This window comes from Rhea americana, unplaced genomic scaffold (assembly GCF_003343005.1).
Source record: "Rhea americana isolate MKP2758 unplaced genomic scaffold, rheAme1 scaffold_280, whole genome shotgun sequence".
Lineage (NCBI taxonomy): Eukaryota > Metazoa > Chordata > Aves > Rheiformes > Rheidae > Rhea > Rhea americana.
This window is the reverse complement of record NW_028186402.1, coordinates 171323-188984: the sequence shown is the minus strand read 5'-3', so window position 1 is coordinate 188984 and position 17662 is coordinate 171323. Positions and strand designations below refer to the sequence as shown.

General features: G+C 41.0%; 1 protein-coding gene across 2 annotated transcripts in view; it reads left to right on the top strand.

The window, feature by feature from the left end:
• FAT3 (FAT atypical cadherin 3) overlaps positions 1–16447 on the top strand; it is a 338378-nt gene extending 321931 nt beyond the window's left edge. Inside the window, exons 22-27 of one of the 2 annotated variants that reach the window (XM_085308760.1) lie at positions 2328–2481; positions 5951–6606; positions 8749–8862; positions 12469–12528; positions 15139–15174; positions 15808–16447. In XM_085308760.1, the coding sequence (XP_085164886.1) occupies positions 2328–2481; positions 5951–6606; positions 8749–8862; positions 12469–12528; positions 15139–15174; positions 15808–16427 (1640 nt within the window). In that variant the 3' untranslated portion in view covers positions 16428–16447. The remainder of the gene's footprint in view (positions 1–2327; positions 2482–5950; positions 6607–8748; positions 8863–12468; positions 12529–15138; positions 15175–15807) is intronic. The other variant, XM_085308761.1, reaches the window with a different exon arrangement.
• Positions 16448–17662: the final 1215 nt, after the last annotated feature.

The following is a 17662-nucleotide window of genomic DNA, read 5'->3' as shown; positions in this document are numbered from 1 at the left end:
TGAACAATAAGTAATAACAATAATGAATAAATCCACAATATTTTTATAATTAGTCAAAAGGGATTTTTTTTTAACCAAATAGTATTTCTCAGGTTGTCTGCAGTGAATAAATGCAACAAAATGTGTTATAGAATGAGAACACAGAACTGTAATTAATGCAACTTAAGCAAGAAGTGAAAGGAAAGTGAATTGAAGGCTACATTTTGCTAATGATTGGCAACTAGTAATTTAGGTATAGAATTTTTTAAAGTTACTTTAAAGTAATTTAGTTCAAAAATATAATTGAATAAATAGTTAGAAAAGCATATGAATTCTGCTATCATATGCAGCAAAAGTATATTTAAGAATAAAATGGTTTTGTATTTGAATTGAACATTTTCCTTTCACTTAGGGAGAACATAGAATTATATATAAAAACATTACTGTAAATTTTTGAACTATAGATGTCACTGTTCAGTCATAAAATGGAACACTGAAGCCTTAATTACTCATCCTKTGATTTCCTCCTACAGTGTTTCTAGATCAGATACTTTCCCAGCTAAAAATAAATCTTCCATAGGGATAGCATCAATACAATACTCAGTGCAGTCTTCAGTTTTGCAATTTTTCAGTCCCAGATCTCTACCTCTCCAGAAGGTTATTCACATTAGCAGAGTGAAATACATACAAGAGACCAAAAAATAATCCCATCTTGCTGATGCAGACCAAACATGCTTTCTGGGAATTCCCAGAGTGGTATTGTAGTGTTTCTTCATTAACTTTGCAGCCTTGAAAACAGCAGTGCTTCTATTGCACTCTTTGTAGTAGGGCAACCAAACAGCATGATATTTGAGTATCATMTATTTCATTTATCTTAAATTAAATGGGATTGGACTCTGGACTGAGTAAGCCAGTAAGTCTGGTTCCAAGTATGTTCTCTAAAGCCTGTCCTCACAAAAGAATTCAACTAGAGTAACTGAAAAAAGGAATTGAACCAGATAGAACATAAATGATGTGGCAGCTCTCATGCAGAATTGGTTTTRCATCATGCCCCCTCTGGGCTTTTCCATATTGTTTCTGTGAAATTCTCTTCCTCATAATTGTGCCTTAAACTCCTGGCTTTTTTCCTAGAACGATGTCTTTTAAAATGCCTATCTATAATTTGTATATAGCTTCAGATGTATAGGTATGGAATTTTTTTTAAGTATATATACATATCTTAAAAGTTCACCACTGTGGAGTGGTGCTTCAGTTACGTCATCTTATCTCCAATAATTTTGACACTATGTTGAGTTGCACTGAACCATTTCAGCTATAATTCCAGCAGTATTAATTGCAGAAACAWTTCTTGTTTCAGTTGCTTAATATGACAATTTCAGTAAGTTGTTTTGGTATGTGAACCCTATACCTGGGTTTGAACCTTGCCTACAAGTTTTTTGAAAATATCCAGGGAAATTCAGTTAGCTCAATATCTCTAATCCAAGAGTCTTTCTCATCCCAGGGACTACATTAGCCATATTTTCTTACTTTCACAAACTACATGTCCTTGTTCTCTTGGGGTGAAAAGGACTCAGATTTGGATGTTTAATTCACAACATAAAGTGATGCACTGTCTCATTGGATTTCTTTACGACTTCAAATGAAGTTTTTATTAATGGTTTTTGCCACAGGAAATCATGAAGAGAGTAAAAAAAAAAATGTCATTTAGTAGTTGGAGGAGGGCACTGATCATTTCAAGAACTGTTTCTGACTCTAATGTTGCTCCTCTGTAGACAAGAAATGTGGAAGTAGGACCATGATTCCAGAGGGTCCCTCTCCACTTGAGCAGAGTTATGTCCAATTTGTTCCAGCTTGTGATTAATCAGTTTCTTAATAACAAATGTTGCAACTAATCAGTTCTGGTAAGAGGCGGCATTGACGAGTTCTGCTGGCATTATGAAACTCACGGTTTATACCTTGATCATACGCTTTATGAAAGTGTTAAGTATCATYCTCAAGTGTTTTATTATTGCTGTCACATTCCTACTGTGCTGTCCTTGGAAAAGGCAGATGCAAAAAGGTTCTCAGCATGTGCATTTGCTCCTCCATGAAGCCCCACAAGAAGTGTGGGCTGCCGCTATCAGCAAATGTGGTCTGTCTTTCCAAGAAAAAAAAAAAGTAGGAGGTGTATGCTTGATTTAGAATACTTCTGGCAACAAGATTTGTTAGCAGAGGACATTTATTTATGTCTGAATCAGGAGGATCAAAACAGTCTGGTTTACAGTGAATCCTCTGGTCCTTGGTTGTAGGCATGAGCTTCAGTAGCCCAGACATCTGATTTATTTCTCTTTGTGTTCCTCACCTTCCAGGATATCAGTGTAATTGCCTCTCCCAATTTACTGGAAGAAACTGTGAGTCAGAGATTACAGCCTGCTTCCCAAATCCCTGTCGAAATGGAGGGTCATGCGATCCCATTGGCAATGCCTTCATTTGCAACTGCAAAAATGGCCTGACGGGAGTAACGTAAGTAAGCTGCTCCAAGTGTGTGACTGGAGCTTTTCAGTTCAGTTGTTCAGTGATGGGGGATGTGGTGCTGATAGGGCATTCTATACCCAAGTGCTRCTATTTAGATAGCAAAAAGGCAATCAAAACTATTCAATCAACCCAGGCTTGCATAAAAGCTGAAATTATTGCATTCATTTTTTTAAATCAGAGAATCACAGAATGGTTGARGTTGGAAGRGRCCTCTGGAGATTATCTAGTCCAACCACCCTGYTCAGGCAGGGGCACCTAGAGCACATTAGACAGGTCCACATCCAGGCCRGTTTTGAATAACTCCAGAGAAGGAGACTCCACAACCTCTCTGGGCAACCTGATCCAGTGCTCTGTCACTCTCACAGTAAAGGAGTTTTCCTCATGCATGCAGGTGGAACTTCCTGTGTTTCCATTTGTGMCCRTTGCCTCCTGTATCTTGRYATCACTGAAAAGAGTCCAACCCCATCCTCTTGACACCTCCCCTTAAGGTATTTGTAGACATGGATAAGATCYCCTCTCAGCCTTCTCTTCTCCAGGCTAAAGAGGCCCAGCTCTTGTGGCCTTTCCTCATAAGAGAGATGCTCCAGTCCCCTCATCATCTTCATAGCCCTACGCTGGATTTCAGCAGTGTCAYGTCTCTCTTGTACTGGGGAGCCCAGAACTGGACACAGTCCTTGAGAYGWGGCCTCAGCAGGGCTGAGCAGAGGGGCAGGATCACCTCCCTCSACCTGCTGGCAACACTCCTCCTAATGCACCCCRGGATACCRTGGGCCTTCTTGGCTACAAGAGCAYATTGCTGGCTCATAGTCAACTTGTCGTYCACCAGAAGTCCCAGCTCCGCAGAGCATGGATTTGTGGATGACAWGTTTGCCCAAAAGATCTCTAACTGAATCCTCCTCAACCAAAGGAAAGTTTTCCTTTCTCCAGACTTTCTCTCTCATCTCCAGGCTCTGGAATTCCTGAGGACCAATCTTAACAGCAAAGACTGGAGCGAAGAAGGCATTCTGYAACTCTGCCTTCTCTGTATCCTTCATCACCAGGGYCCCCACCCCACTCAGCATCGGGCCCACATTTTCCCTGGTCTTTCTCTTGCTGCGGTTGTATTTGAAGAAGCCCTTGTTGTCCTTGACATGCTTTGCCRGATTTAGTTCCAAAYTGGCCTTAGCCTTCCTTGTCCCATCCTTGCRTACTCTGACCACATTCTTWYATTCCTCCCAAGAGGGCTATCCCTTGCTTCCACATTCTGTGCATTTTCTTCTTCTCGTGGAGTTTTACCAGGAGCTCCTTGATCATCYGTGCAGGTCTTCTGCCCCCTTTGCTGCACTTCTACTCGTAGAGATGCACCACTYGAGCTTGGAGGAAGTGATGCTTGAGTACTAGCCAGCTCTCTTGGACCTCCCTTCCTTCTAGGGCACTAACCCATGGGATTCAAGTAGTTCCCTGAAGAGGCCAACGTTTGCTCTCCCAAAGTCCAGGGTTGCCACCCTATTTATTGGCTTGCTCCCCCCACACAGGATCCCAAACTCCACCACCTCGTGGTCACTGCAGCCAAGGATGCCTCCAAACCTTTCATCTCCAACCTGTCCTTCCTTGTTGGTTAGGACAGGGTCCAGCAGGACACCCCTCTTTGTTGGCHCCTCCACCGCCTGTGTCGAGAAGTTATCAAGGATGTGCTGCATGAGCCTCCTGGACTGCTTGTGCCTAGCTGTGTAGCTCTTCCAGCAGATAYCAGGGTGAAGTCCCCCATGAGAACCAGGGCCTGTGATCGTGAGGCTACCTCCAGGTCTGTAGAAGGCCTCATCGACTTCRTCTTCCTGATCAGGTGGCCTGTAGTAGACACCCACAACAGCATCACCCATGTTAGCCTGCCCTTTAATCTTTACCCGTAAGCTCTGGACTGGGTCTTCATCCACCCCTAGGCAGAGCTCAATACATTCCAGTTGCTCTCTCGCATAGACAGCAACTCCACCACCTCTCCTTCCTGGCCTGTCTTTCCTAAAAAGCACATAGCCGTCCATGACAGCATTCCAGTCATGTGAGCTATCCCACCATGTCTCTGTAATTGCAGTGAGAYCATGGTCCTGCGACTGCACACAGATGTCCAGCTCCTCCTGTTTATTCCCCATACTGCATTTATTTATGTACAGGCATTTCAGAGAGGTAATTAAGCACGCAGATTTCCCAGGARGGGTCCAAGAGGATTCCATACAGCCATGTCTCATATGCACATTCCTGGTTTCATATCTACCCACTGGAGTCCTCTCAACTTGAGCTGTGTTTTGTTGGCTTTACAACTCTCCTCTTCCCCCATCCTTCTTTATTTAAAATCCTCTTTAGCAGTTCGGCCAACCTGTTTGGAAAGACATATGTGCCTTGCTTAGTGAGGTGGATCTCATCTCTCCCCATCAGTTTTTGATCTTCAAACAGGATYTCATGATCATAGAAATCAAAACTCTATTGCCAACACCAGCGGCGTGGCCAGCTGTTAACTTGGAAAATCCATCTGCTTATTCTCCTGCCCTTTCCCCTCATTGGCAGGATTGAGGAGAAGATCATTTGAGCTCCCAGGCCCCTGACCACCATCCCCAGAGCTCTGAAATGCTGTTTRATCATTTCCAATTTGCCTTCGGTATCATTAGCAGCCACATGAAAGAGTAGTAGATGGAGTAGTGTGACGTGTGGACAAGCCTTGGCAGCCTTTCAATGACGTCTCATATATGAGCCACATATAGAGCAGGCAGCAAACCTCTTTAGACAAGAGATCAGGTCGGCAGATAGGTGCCTCCATCCCCCTTAAAATCCTGATCTTGATCACATATGCAGTATAGAAACAGAAAATTCCCTCACTTCCCCTTCAGCATGCTTTTTTTCTCACCTAGCTTGTTTCCTTTTTGTCTGTTTTGTTTTGGCTTTTTATTTTTGTCACCTGTTCAACTATCCTGTTCTGTCTATTTAAGATTCTTGTTTTTATATTTTTACACTTCTCTAATATTTGCTCATTTTATCTCCAGCCCTAAGTAATTTTACATATTCATTATCTCCACCTCCTTTTTCAAATTAGTACTCTATTTTTTCCTATATTTAGTCTCACTGCTATTCTCTCCTTCAATCCTCCTAATATTTTGTATTGAATCCTGGGAGATGCTTCAAGAAAAGTATAAAAATGCTGAAATTTTCTATTRCACTCTGTGAGCGGCATAAGAATCAAAAAGCCTTTTCTTATAAACTTTATGACCATCTTGATGTTTCCGTTTTATTGTCCTATAAAGTGATGGAATGCTTTTTTATCTGTAGAAAAATGTAAATGCCATAGAATAATATATTCATACAGTCATTTGCAAAATTTGCAAGGTGTTAACTGTAATGGTGCCACTTTGATATCCTGAGTCATCACTTGCAAGGTGGGTTGTTTGCTAGGCATTCTTCAAGATCCCTATTTTCCTTTTGTTCTTTTAAGGTGTGAGGAAGATATCAACGAGTGTGAGAGAGAAGAATGTGAGAATGGTGGCTCCTGCGTCAACGTATTTGGTTCATTTCTATGTAACTGCACCCCTGGCTATGTGGGGCAATACTGTGGCCTTCGGCCTGTGGTGGTACCCAATATACAAGCTGGGCATTCATATGTCGGCAAGGAGGAGTTAATAGGAATAGCTGTGGTCCTGTTTGTCATATTTGTACTGGTTGTCCTCTTTATCATTTTCCGCAAGAAGGTGTTCAGGAAGAACTATTCACGCAACAATATCACCCTTGTTCAGGATCCAGCAACTGCTGCCCTGCTCAACAAGAGTAATGGCATCCAATTCAAGAACATAAGGAACAGTGGAGACAGCAGAAATATCTACCAAGAGGTTGGACCTCCACAGGTTCCTGTGAGGCCAATGGCATATACTCCATGCTTCCAGAGCGACTCAAGGAATAACCTGGACAAGATAGTGGATGGGCTTGCGGTGGAACACCAGGAGATGACAACTTTTCATCCTGAGTCTCCTCGAATACTGACAGCAAGGAGGGGTGTGGTGGTGTGTAGTGTAGCTCCAAACCTGCCTGCTGTGTCTCCCTGTCGCTCTGACTGTGACTCAATCAGGAAAAGCACATGGGATGCTGGGACAGAAAGTAAGTAGTTCTGCGAGCTTTTCTCRCTCTTTTCTGCTATAGGTAAGTGTCACTTTCTGGATGTGGCAGTTACAATAGCACAGGAGTAGCAGAATGAATCAGAAAACTCTCTCTGGTAAATGTTCAGCAAGTATGATGGGGAACACTTTAATGCACTAAGCTGAAGACTAATGCAGTTTAATTTGTTACATTTTACAAAGAGGTGAATYGGTTAAGTTTTGAAAGGATATAATTAACACTAGTCATATGAGTGCTCTACTTATATGCATCTAAATATGACTAAATACATACTTGTCTCACTCGTTCAGAAAGCAGGTATGAGTGCTTTGAGCATTAGTTCTTCAAGTGATACAAGGCAAGCATCTTTCTTTTTGAAAAAAAAMGGGATGAATTATTGACTACAAACTCTGTTGGCTTTGGGCAGTTGGTCTCCCAAAGAGGTTTAAAATGTAAAAAATTTCTGCAAGCAGCAGTACTGTTTTGCAAGGGCTTAAATGCACTAATAAATACTTTGTATTTCCAGTGTCTCTGAAATGGAGCAGTAAATCATGCATTACTTATTGAATCACTTTTTCAGTCCATTGYATTCCTGCCTTCATTCAGTGTCAGAGTGTTCACAAAACTTCTGATCCTCACAATTAATCCATTTGTCCTCTGTTTCTCCAGCCTGGTAACATAGTGCACCACCATTCCTGAACAAGCTGTTGTAGATAAGACAAACTTGATATATTCTGTCATATCAGTAAATAGCAGTTTGCAGAGACAGAGCCAAGACCCTACATCATCTATCCTTGAAAGTCAGGACATACCATATGGACTGGGATTTTTTTTTATTATTTTGGTTTTGAGTACTTTCTTCTTAATGYATCTAATTCCATTGTCACCCTGCTTAAACTAAAACTGTCAGATAATACCCCATGATCCAATAACTTTTATAGTCTCATTGTTTTAGACAATATGATCTGGGTAATAGAGAGAGGAGTCTGGAAATACCTCATACCTGTGTCCTGGCAAGCACATTTCCATCAAAAACAACACATTGGCAAAGGGCTTTTAGTGAAAATCRGGAATAATTTTCATTTCTTCAAGTTGTATTCTGCGTAAGTTGTGATAATGTTGTGGTAGACCTTTTTAACTATTTAACATGTTAATTGAAAGAATAACCACACAGACCTCCATATGTGTTCYGTTCTATATTCTGTTGGGTGCTTCTGCCAGAGACAGTGCTAGTATCTGAAAGAATTTTTACGTAGCATGAAGACATACCATAGAGATAGACCTCAGCTGTCAAGAAGTGGGAAGCAGCACAGCTTCATTGCTGCAGCACTCACTCCATCTAGCATATACCCTGCTTCTCAGCAGGAGCTAATCAACCATTACTATATGGAGCTGTCTCATGCTAGTTAGAAATATCTACACATACCAGGTGCAAAGCTGCACTTATGTGAATAGCCTGTTTGCAGCACCTGAGTTTGGTCATTCATAATTAGCTTAAGTATCTCTGTGCTTATTATAGAGGTTTTTGTTTCTTTTTGTTTCTTATTATCAYTCAGAGAATGTATAGTTGAATGTACTTATTTTTGTGTGTTTAATCACATGCGAATTGTCAAGAATTAATGTTTTTGATTAAAAGCAATGTATGTTAGAATCTACTATTTGTCAGCAGCAAAGCCATTAAAATTTGATCCAAGGACCACTGAAGTTGCCCAATAATTTTGTTGAGCTTTGAGTGATCCTTTAATGAGACTCTCAAATTAGGAAATGAACAGTAAAGATAAATGTGACTGTGATCTCATATGTAAGATATTTATACCACAGTTTTTAAAACTTGCTTTTCTTTGCTGCTGAGACTGCATGGCATGAAAAAGGCAATATTGAATACAGATATTTCTTTCTTGATTATGGTGGTGTGAACCACTTGAAAGGCTGTTTGGGCTTCAGAAACTTCAGAAGTCTAAGTATCTTTGTCAGCTGCTTTCTTAACCAATAGGTCGTTTCCTCTATCTGAAGGAATTAATTCTATTCTGACAAAAAATAATAGAAGGCTGTTTGGTAGCAACATTTAAATGGCTCCATGGTATATCTAGACAAATGTGCATACCTATAGAGTACTATTTTGCTTTGTTTTTGCTGTCAATGAAGGTAAAGGGGTTGATGACGCTGAAGAAGTGACCTGTTTTGCAGGAAGTAATAAAGGCAGCAACTCTGAAGTACAGTCCCTCAGCTCCTTCCAGTCAGATTCAGGTGATGACAATGGTAAGAGATGCTTTTGTCTTTATTATACTGGGGATAAAGAGATTAAGCTCTTCCTCTAGTATTATTAAAAATATTTAGGAAACATCTGGAAAACCTTTTAACAATACTGGAAGTCAGAAAGTCCAGGCTTCAAACACTTTTTTTGTGGACATTTTTAAAATTATACAACTGTAATTAGAATCTTGATGCTTGAGGCTGCTGTATCACTACTAAGCTTTACAGTGCATTAGAGGTGTGATATAGTAGGGCCCCTTCAACAACGTGCAGGTTGACTAATAGGTAACAAGCTTAACTGTAGAATTTCTATCATTTTCCCTCTTAACACAGGATCACTTTCATGTTTCATCAGTCAATTCAAAGGAATTTCTGTGCAGTGTGCCAGGTCTCATTCATGGTTCCAACAAAACTCTGCTAGAGCTCCACATGCAGCAGGGAGCAATCTCTGGTGACTTGGCCTCTTCCTGGTAATCACAGCTGAAYGAACAATAGAGCACCATTAAATCCTTGCTTGGAGAATATTAGTTGCCCACTGTCATGTCCTAGATCATTATCTCAGTGGGTGACATGGGCAGAGACATATACAGCCTGAATGAGACTTACTAAGTCAGATGAAACATTTGTTCCTAAGGCCCATGTATGTTGAGTGGTGGGTCTGAGAAAAGGAAGGCTGTTTCTGCCAGGGAGGGATGATGGATGTCAGGGAAGCCTCATTCAGATACACAGAAAAAGATTACTACAAAGAAATTGCACTTACAGTCCTCAGTACCAGTTAATGAACTGTCTGGAGACTCAGTTGCAAAGTTCTGTCATGCAGCTTTTCCCTAGATAGTCTTAAATGTTGGAAAAAACCCTTAAACTGAAGTGTACTTGCAGTTCCTTTTGGTTCAGCTGTGGCCTTTTTCCATCATGAGTGYTTTTGTCAAGTTTTTCAGTGCTTTTCAGACATCTCTTCCCTGCAAAAAAAGAAAAGTGGTAGTGTTATTTTTACTTTAATAATTACTCGGGTATTTATTTATTGTACATATGGTTACTTTTTATATCTGCTAAATACTAATAAGGCTTTTCAAGTATTGGATCCTGCCCCCATTTAAATCAGTTCTACAGAACCCTCTGAAGCTGGATTGGGCCTTCTGTGCCCATTCATATTTAGTGAAAACTGCATTTAAAATATGGCCTTTAAAGACAGGAATTTTAGTTCAAGGTCTAAACAAATCAATGCTCAGATATCTTCAGAGAGAATGAAGGAAATGACTTAAATCATCCAAGTCATTTTACAGAGGTCAATGCCAGACAGCATGCTCTGKTTTTTTTGCAGTGGCAGAGGAGGAGGGAAGGTTTGCAGTAGAAGAGCCTAAAATATAAATACAAACATAAGCAAGCATGTACACAGTAACATTCTTGAATATAGGGGCTAGAGAATATCCCTCTTTAAGCCATAAATTCTTTCCTTTTCTGTTATTTTAATTCTCTGCACTTCCATCTAGCTAATGCTATTACAGGAAACAACCCTGCAAAGGTTAAAAGGTTATCAGTGAAACTGCAACAAATGCAATTCAGCATCCATGTTCTTCAGGGATATAAGAAAGGATGYTCCTTCTCCATGTTTCTCCCAAAGCTGAGAGAAATGTTGCCGGGTGCTTTCTTGGCTAGACAGGGAGGACCACACAGGCTTGTGTCATGCTTCTGAAGAAATTATTGTGCTAATACTGTTATGAAACCAGTCAACCAGTTCTGACTGGGGAAATGTATTTTGTACCAGAGAAGCAGTGGGATCTGCCGGAGGTGTGAATAGTTCATGTAAATATGTCAACTCTGAATGGAAGAGCTATGACAAAAGTGGGTTTTTATGTTGCCATTTCACATCAGGCACTGGCTGATTRTGCTGCAAAGTCTAAGTAACTGCTGTATAATGGCACCAATTTTTACTCCAGAGCAGTGCTGGTTTTCAATATTCTGCCCTGTGTCACCTCTTATGTTGAGTTGTCTGGGAGTGGAAGTTTCCCTCCGAGCAGGCTCTTCTGTGAGTATGCTCAGCTCAGTGCCCACTAGAGCCAACCCTTAACKGCAATGGGGAGATTATGCTGGCCCTGATTTTTTGACCTTTAGTTTTTCCCTCTCCCTTGCCTGTAACTCCGAGTTCCTTGGCAGAAGCACTGCTTTCCCTTCTCCTGTCACCCTGTTTCCCATTTGGCTGACCCTTTCGTTAGCAGAGGAGCGAACCCTTGGTGATGGGTCTTTGTTTCCAGCTCTTCTCCACCCTGTCTCACTAAAGTCAATGGGAAAGCCAGGACTAGGATGCTGCTGTGACCTTACTGCTGAGGTGATGGGCCAAAGCTCCTCTTRTGGCTCTATTCCCAGCCACACGGGAGCTAATTACATGGTGTCACTAATTTTTGCTTAATGCTTATTATACATTAGCCAATACAAGTCTCCCTTGCTTATACAATTACCAGTGCCACTGACGGCATATGCATGCTCAGCTTAGCACTACAATATGATGTATTTGGCTTATCAGCACTCTTCTTGCAAAACATTCACTGACTGAGGAAACTGAGGACKAAGAAAATTGGATGAGATCCTTGGTCTCTTGCCCAAAATTTAAGAGGCTTCAACATGTTCAACCTATGTTTGAATGGTGCTACTATTGTTAACACATTTTCCTTGGTCTCTAGGTCTATTGGCTTTGTGACACCAAAAAGTATTTCTGGCTCAGTTTTTCGAGTCCCCAGCTCGGCCTGCTCCAAAGCAGTCAGTTGTCTCAGAGTGATTAAAGATAGTGGAAGACAGCTAGGTTCAGTGTCTACTAAAGATAATGGGAGCTTCCCCACTGTTTTAAATGGATTTGGTCTAAAGTTCTTGAGTGCCAGAGTGTCAGCCTGTCCAAACTCCAGATCGCTGAAAAGACCACACGTTGTAGCCCTGTTTGGCTCTGTGTTAAATAATTGCATTGTCCATGTTAACGATTTCAAGGGAAAAGTATGTTTTGGTAAAACAGTTGCAGGGCACAGGGCATTTGTGAATATATTGTGTCAAATGGAGATTAAATTTTGAACCAAACCTACTTGACTGTGTCCTTTTAATTACAGCAGTACTGCTTAATGTCCCAAAGGCATTATAATGAACAGCACGTACAGTAAATAAGTTAAACATTCCTGTTAGGAAGTAGATTGAGGGCTTAGCACCTTCTGAGATTGTGTGATGGTCTAAAAGATAGTGATCCCTTGAAGCACAGGACACTGTCTCTGGAGACCTTTAAGCAAAAATGAATTAGAAATTAGTGTCAGGTAGACAAGATACTGCTTTGGTTAATTGAATCAGTTGGCCAGTCTGTTTGAATTTATGGAGTGATATACATCATCCCGTATGCCTTTTTGGAAAAGCTGCTTTGAAATTTATCACCATTCTGAAAATGTATGGGATTATCTGAAATGAAATGCCCTGCAGCCTGCTGCATAAATCATGAATTGGTTGGCAGCCTTTTTTTTTCCAGTGTCACTTCTGTTTGTTTGAGAGAATTTATTGTGGTAACATATGATGTGTGTTGTAAATACTAATCTGACGCTGTCCTTCCCCTCCCTTTATTTTCTGCTTTCCCTCCCATGCAAGCTTCCATAGTGACTGTCATACAGCTTGTCAACAATGTAGTTGACACTATAGAAAATGAAGGTATTTATTTATTTTTTCTTTATTGTTATGCAACAATGCTTCCTGTTTTCATTGTGAAACATTCCAGCAGAACCTCACTAATCTACACTGACCAGCAAAACCATGGCAGGTGACTGAGATTTGCAAAACAGCATGTGCACCAGCAAACTCAAGAACACAAGAGTGATGTATCTTTGGGTAATTTGAGATGATAAAAAAGGTGTCAAAGCCCTTCATCCTCTTCTGTTCAAGTCAATGTTTTTTTTGCTTGCTTATTTCCATTGCCTTTCGAGAAAATAGGATTAAGTTTATAATGCAGCCAAATCATTGTGATTATCCTGTCTGCAGAGGCTGGGAAGCTGAAGAAGATGGAGGAAGGCTGTAAAATATCCCAGGTAGCAGTAAAGTTGGATTATAAACTCCATGGGATCATGTGGAAAGGTGAAAAGTGCTGTTAGGCAGGTAGCCAGTTTGCCCGAAGTAACATAGTATCAAATAGGGTATGTGTAGACAGCACCCAGCACCCCTGGATGTCACGTAGTAAGGCAGCCAGGCTAGCTGCCATTGCCTTTGCTCATTGGAGTTGGTCTGTACAGTGGATAGACCATCACGGCTGGATCCAGAGACCCAATACTCAGCCCTTCCACTGACTGCCTAAGTAACGCTAAGCAAACTGTGTTACAAGCAAACTGGTTTCCCTATCTGTAAAAGAGGAGTGTCACTATTTTCCTCTTTTGTAAAGTATTTTTTAATCTACTCATGACATGTGATGTATCAAAGCTAAATACTATTTTTACTTATTTTTGCTTCATTTATCTTACCCTRGGGAAAAGGTCAATTCATCATAAACTCATGACTCTAAAATTTCATCTATCTTTAACAAAATTAAGCCAGCTTTGAAAAATGCAGCTAACCCAGCCTGAATGCTGTTTAAAGATGATCAAATAAGTTATTTCTGTGAAGTAACTGATTTTTCTCTTAAGATATTCTCACAGCAGTTTTGAAAAGTGCATTTAGTCTTACCTAATGATGACACTCAAATATTTGTCCATAGTACTTTTACTGATTTCCTGAAATGTATGAATGGCCTACTTCTGGCTGTCCCATAGAAATTTAACTCCACTCAAAAAATACAAAAWTTAGAAAATTTAACACTGAAAAGAAAGCACAGACTGTAAATGGTCCTGTTTTCCTATGGAAAAGCTTGAGCAAACGCATTTGCTCCSCATCACGCCTTAAAAGGTTAGAAAAGGGCAGTCTGGCAGCAATTTTGAGGCCACTGTCAAATTCTTTATGTGCGACCTGTTAATCTTACATATTCTGCAGCAGAGCTGGCCGAAAGCAGTGGATTTTGTTAGACACKCAGGAACTCACAGTGCATCACTGGCAGAAACATTGCCCAGAAACAGCAGGASGAAAGGGCTCAAGCAGCGGGACAAGGGGCTCCTGCCCATGGGAGCTGTGAGTTGTGCAAGTCAGCAGATTAGTGAGGTTCTATTGGATCGCGAAAYGACGCAGCTCGGAGGTACCTGACACATCTTGGTGCAATGCCATTGCACTAACGGAAAAACAGCAAAATCTACTCGAAAGAAGAAGAAAGGAGGGAAAGAGAAAAGTGTTTAGGGCCGGTTCAGATAGTGCTGCCAAACCTGCAGTAAGCCCAAACCTCCTCACCCCAGGCTAATAAACACTGATTAGAAACCTACTGTCTAACAAATAAATCACTATCACCCCATACACTGTGTGATGATAAGCAAGGGCAAGAGTGGTGTTCATAGAGAGAGGCCTGGAGAATAGTCCTCTCTCTCCATTTGTCTCATCCCTGGTTTAAGCCCAGAGATTAATGCCAGAGAGGGCTATTATCCAAACAGACCTTCTCCAACACTACAATCCAGAGACCTTGCCCAGTGACTTCTTGCATGAAGCCCAATAACCTGTGGCTGAAGAAAAGCATCTCATTTAGAAACCGCTACAGCTTACTCTCCCCTCTTGTTTCACATAAAACCTCTTTCCTTGCTCTCTCCCTACGCCTGMACCCTCTCCATGCTGGAATGCCTCGCTCCTCACCAGCTAGCATGGCAGTGCAGGTGGGGCGGTGGGTTTGGGGTTGTGGGCCACTGTAGCTGATGGCCCCATTAAATGGCTTTGTATTCTATTCTATTCAGGTTCTTATACCGTGCCCATCACCATGGTATCTGAGCCCAGGTGGGCCCAGATTTGTTTGAACCGGCCCTGAGAATGGTAGATTCTTATTTTTCTGTTTCAAAGTGAACAAGTGAGAGAAAAATGTACTTTGCAATTATAGACCTTACAGATGGCGGATAGCCCTTTCTGTATTAAGAATTCCAGCTCTAATGTAATTCCATATCTATGAGGGTAAATAATTAAGACACGATAGAGAAGGAATATAATACACATGACATAATCATTTCTTTATGTATGTCTGTGTTTGACTGGGCAAGCTTATCTTGTATGTTAAAATAAAGAGCAATTAAAAATGCTGCTAAAATGACACTGAGCAGTTGTTCCTTAGAAATATGCATGCAAAGAGGTTTGTGTTTTCGTGTGTAATAGCATGCTGGTAACCAGCTCCGAGTTACCAGTGTTTACTTTTCACTTTGTATCTGACAGTGTCTGTAATGGATCAAGGACAGAACTACAACAGAGGTGACTTTTCTTAGACACTTTCTGCCTGTTGACCTGTGCTGGGGCGGGGAGGGCAGCGGTCTGATCTTTCTCACTTTGATCTGCTTCACACGTCCTGTTTCGTTTGCGTTCTATTGTGTTCAAATGCTGCATGAGAATGGCCCCCTTTTTTCTTCAGGATCCAGTTTTCAGTGTCTCAGTCSATCGGATTGTTTGCTTATACACTTTCTTTCCTGAAACAAAGTCAYTGGAGGTGGAAGGGGAGATTCAGTGTGATATCACAAGCATGCTAATTTCATTTGGTTTTTTTTTCAATTAACTGTGGAAAGCGTTAATTCGAGATTTTTATCATTTTGATTTCTTATCCTCATAATTTCTAATACAAACTAGTAGCATCCTAAAATGTAAAATGCTTTAGAGTGGTCATGTTTTGTTTCTTTGCTTGTTTGCATTATCATAATACATTTTTTTTCTTCTCTCCTACCCCTCCGGTCAGAGCATGGCTGACCTGGGTCAATGGCCTGCGGCGCATGCTGTGATTTAAATAGGTTGTGAGGATTAAGAGTTTGCTCTTTAGCAAGTGCATGCAAGGCAGCTTGTTTCCCTCAGAGGCTCCATCCTAACAGATTGCTGCGGTTCTGTCTCCCACTGCAGCGTATCACTGGGATACCTCTGACTGGATGCCAAGTGCACGTTTATCCGACATTGAGGAAGTACCCAATTTTGAGACAGCAGATGGAGGCTCTGCTCATCATGGCAGTAACAGAGAGCTGGAAACAGATTATTACCTTGGTGGCTACGACATCGACAGCGACTATCCTCCCCCTCACGAAGAGGAGTTTTTAAGCCAGGACCAGTTACCACCTCCTCTTCCAGAGGATTATCCRGACCAATATGAAACCCTTCCACCCTCGCAGCCAGTCTCAATGGCAAGTACACTCAGCCCCGACTGCAGGCGACGACCGCACTTCCACCCTAGCCAGTACCTCCCTCCTCATCAGTTCCCCAATGAGACGGACACTGCAGGGTCTCAGACTGGGAATGAATTTAGTACTTTTGCTGTTGGCCCAAGCCAGAACACAGAAAATGTTGGTGCAGGTAAGATGCCCTTATCCTTGCACAACTCTCTAGATGCCTCCTCCTCTGACGTCTCAGCCAGCTGCGGCTTTGATGACTCTGAAGTAGCCATGAGTGACTATGAAAGTGTGGAGGAACTCAACCTAGAAAACGTTCACATTCCATTTATGGAGACCCAGCATCAAACACAAGTGTAGAGGAAACTCCCTTCTTCTTCTTCCTCTTCTTCTTTTTTTTTTTTTTTTTTTTTTTGGCATCTGGTCCAATTATTAGTATAAATATTGAGAAGAAATTCTGCTAAAGGTATATCTATATATATTGGGCAAGACAAAAATACACTATAACCCATTATTAACTTGTTCAGAAATAATACTGTATGTGCAGACACAAAGAGACCAATTGTGATAAGTGTTACACATCACAAAATTGTTCCAGGCAATCTGGAGAATGTGTACCCTCTATTTATTAGCAAGAGTAGAACAGAGTTTTTGAGGTGGGGGGGGAAATCTCGTTGCTATATAATTTCTTTCTTTATGCCCACTTCCTTCAGGGTTTGGGCATTTTTTTGGTATTATTAAAAGTGTTACACTTTTATAATCTCCCCATAGCATTAATGAACTGGTATGGATCATTGCAAGACACATTGTTGCATGAAATTTTATGTCAGCGAAAGAGTCAAAGCAAATGATTGCTGAGGCTGCTTTGTACAACAGTTCTGATGGCGTAAAAATAGCATTTAACACTGATGTATGAAAACAAGCTACCAGTCATTTGTCCATAAATACACACCTATAATTTTGTTTGTTATAGAACATTTCATTATAACTTCCATATAGTGGGGCATATATGCAGTGCATATTTATATCAAATTAGCCTACTTTGGGTGCCATTTTTTAAACCTTATTTCAGATGTGTGACAGACTTCACCTGTTAGAACTTCTAAAAACATCAGATTTTGACTCATCGGTGGTCCAGTTCTGCCCCTAGCTATGTATAGTTTCCCTTGACTTCTGTATGCAATGTGAATATACATCGGAAAACAGTCTTGAAACCTAGTTATCTACAAATTGCTGCTGATGATTTGGCATTCCTTGCTTGGGCAATAGCCTTTTTAGCAGTAATCATCATGCTACAATTATTGCAGTAAAATTAGTTGTAATAAAGTTGCATATAATGGTGCTATAATCCCAATTTTTAGTTTACTGTTGTTTGGCAAATGTCCATCCTACTGTTTATGGGCTGATTTATTAGCTGCTCTAAACTGACTCAGTTGGTGGAACGACAGGGATGGACTGTAACTGGAGATCTGACCGTAGATTTTCACCTGGATGTGTGATTTCATGGAATTTCAGGCTTTCCAAAGGACATTTGCAGACTTAAGAATATTGTTGTGCAACAAGGAAAAGAGCCACTTCAGTATATTTTTATGCTT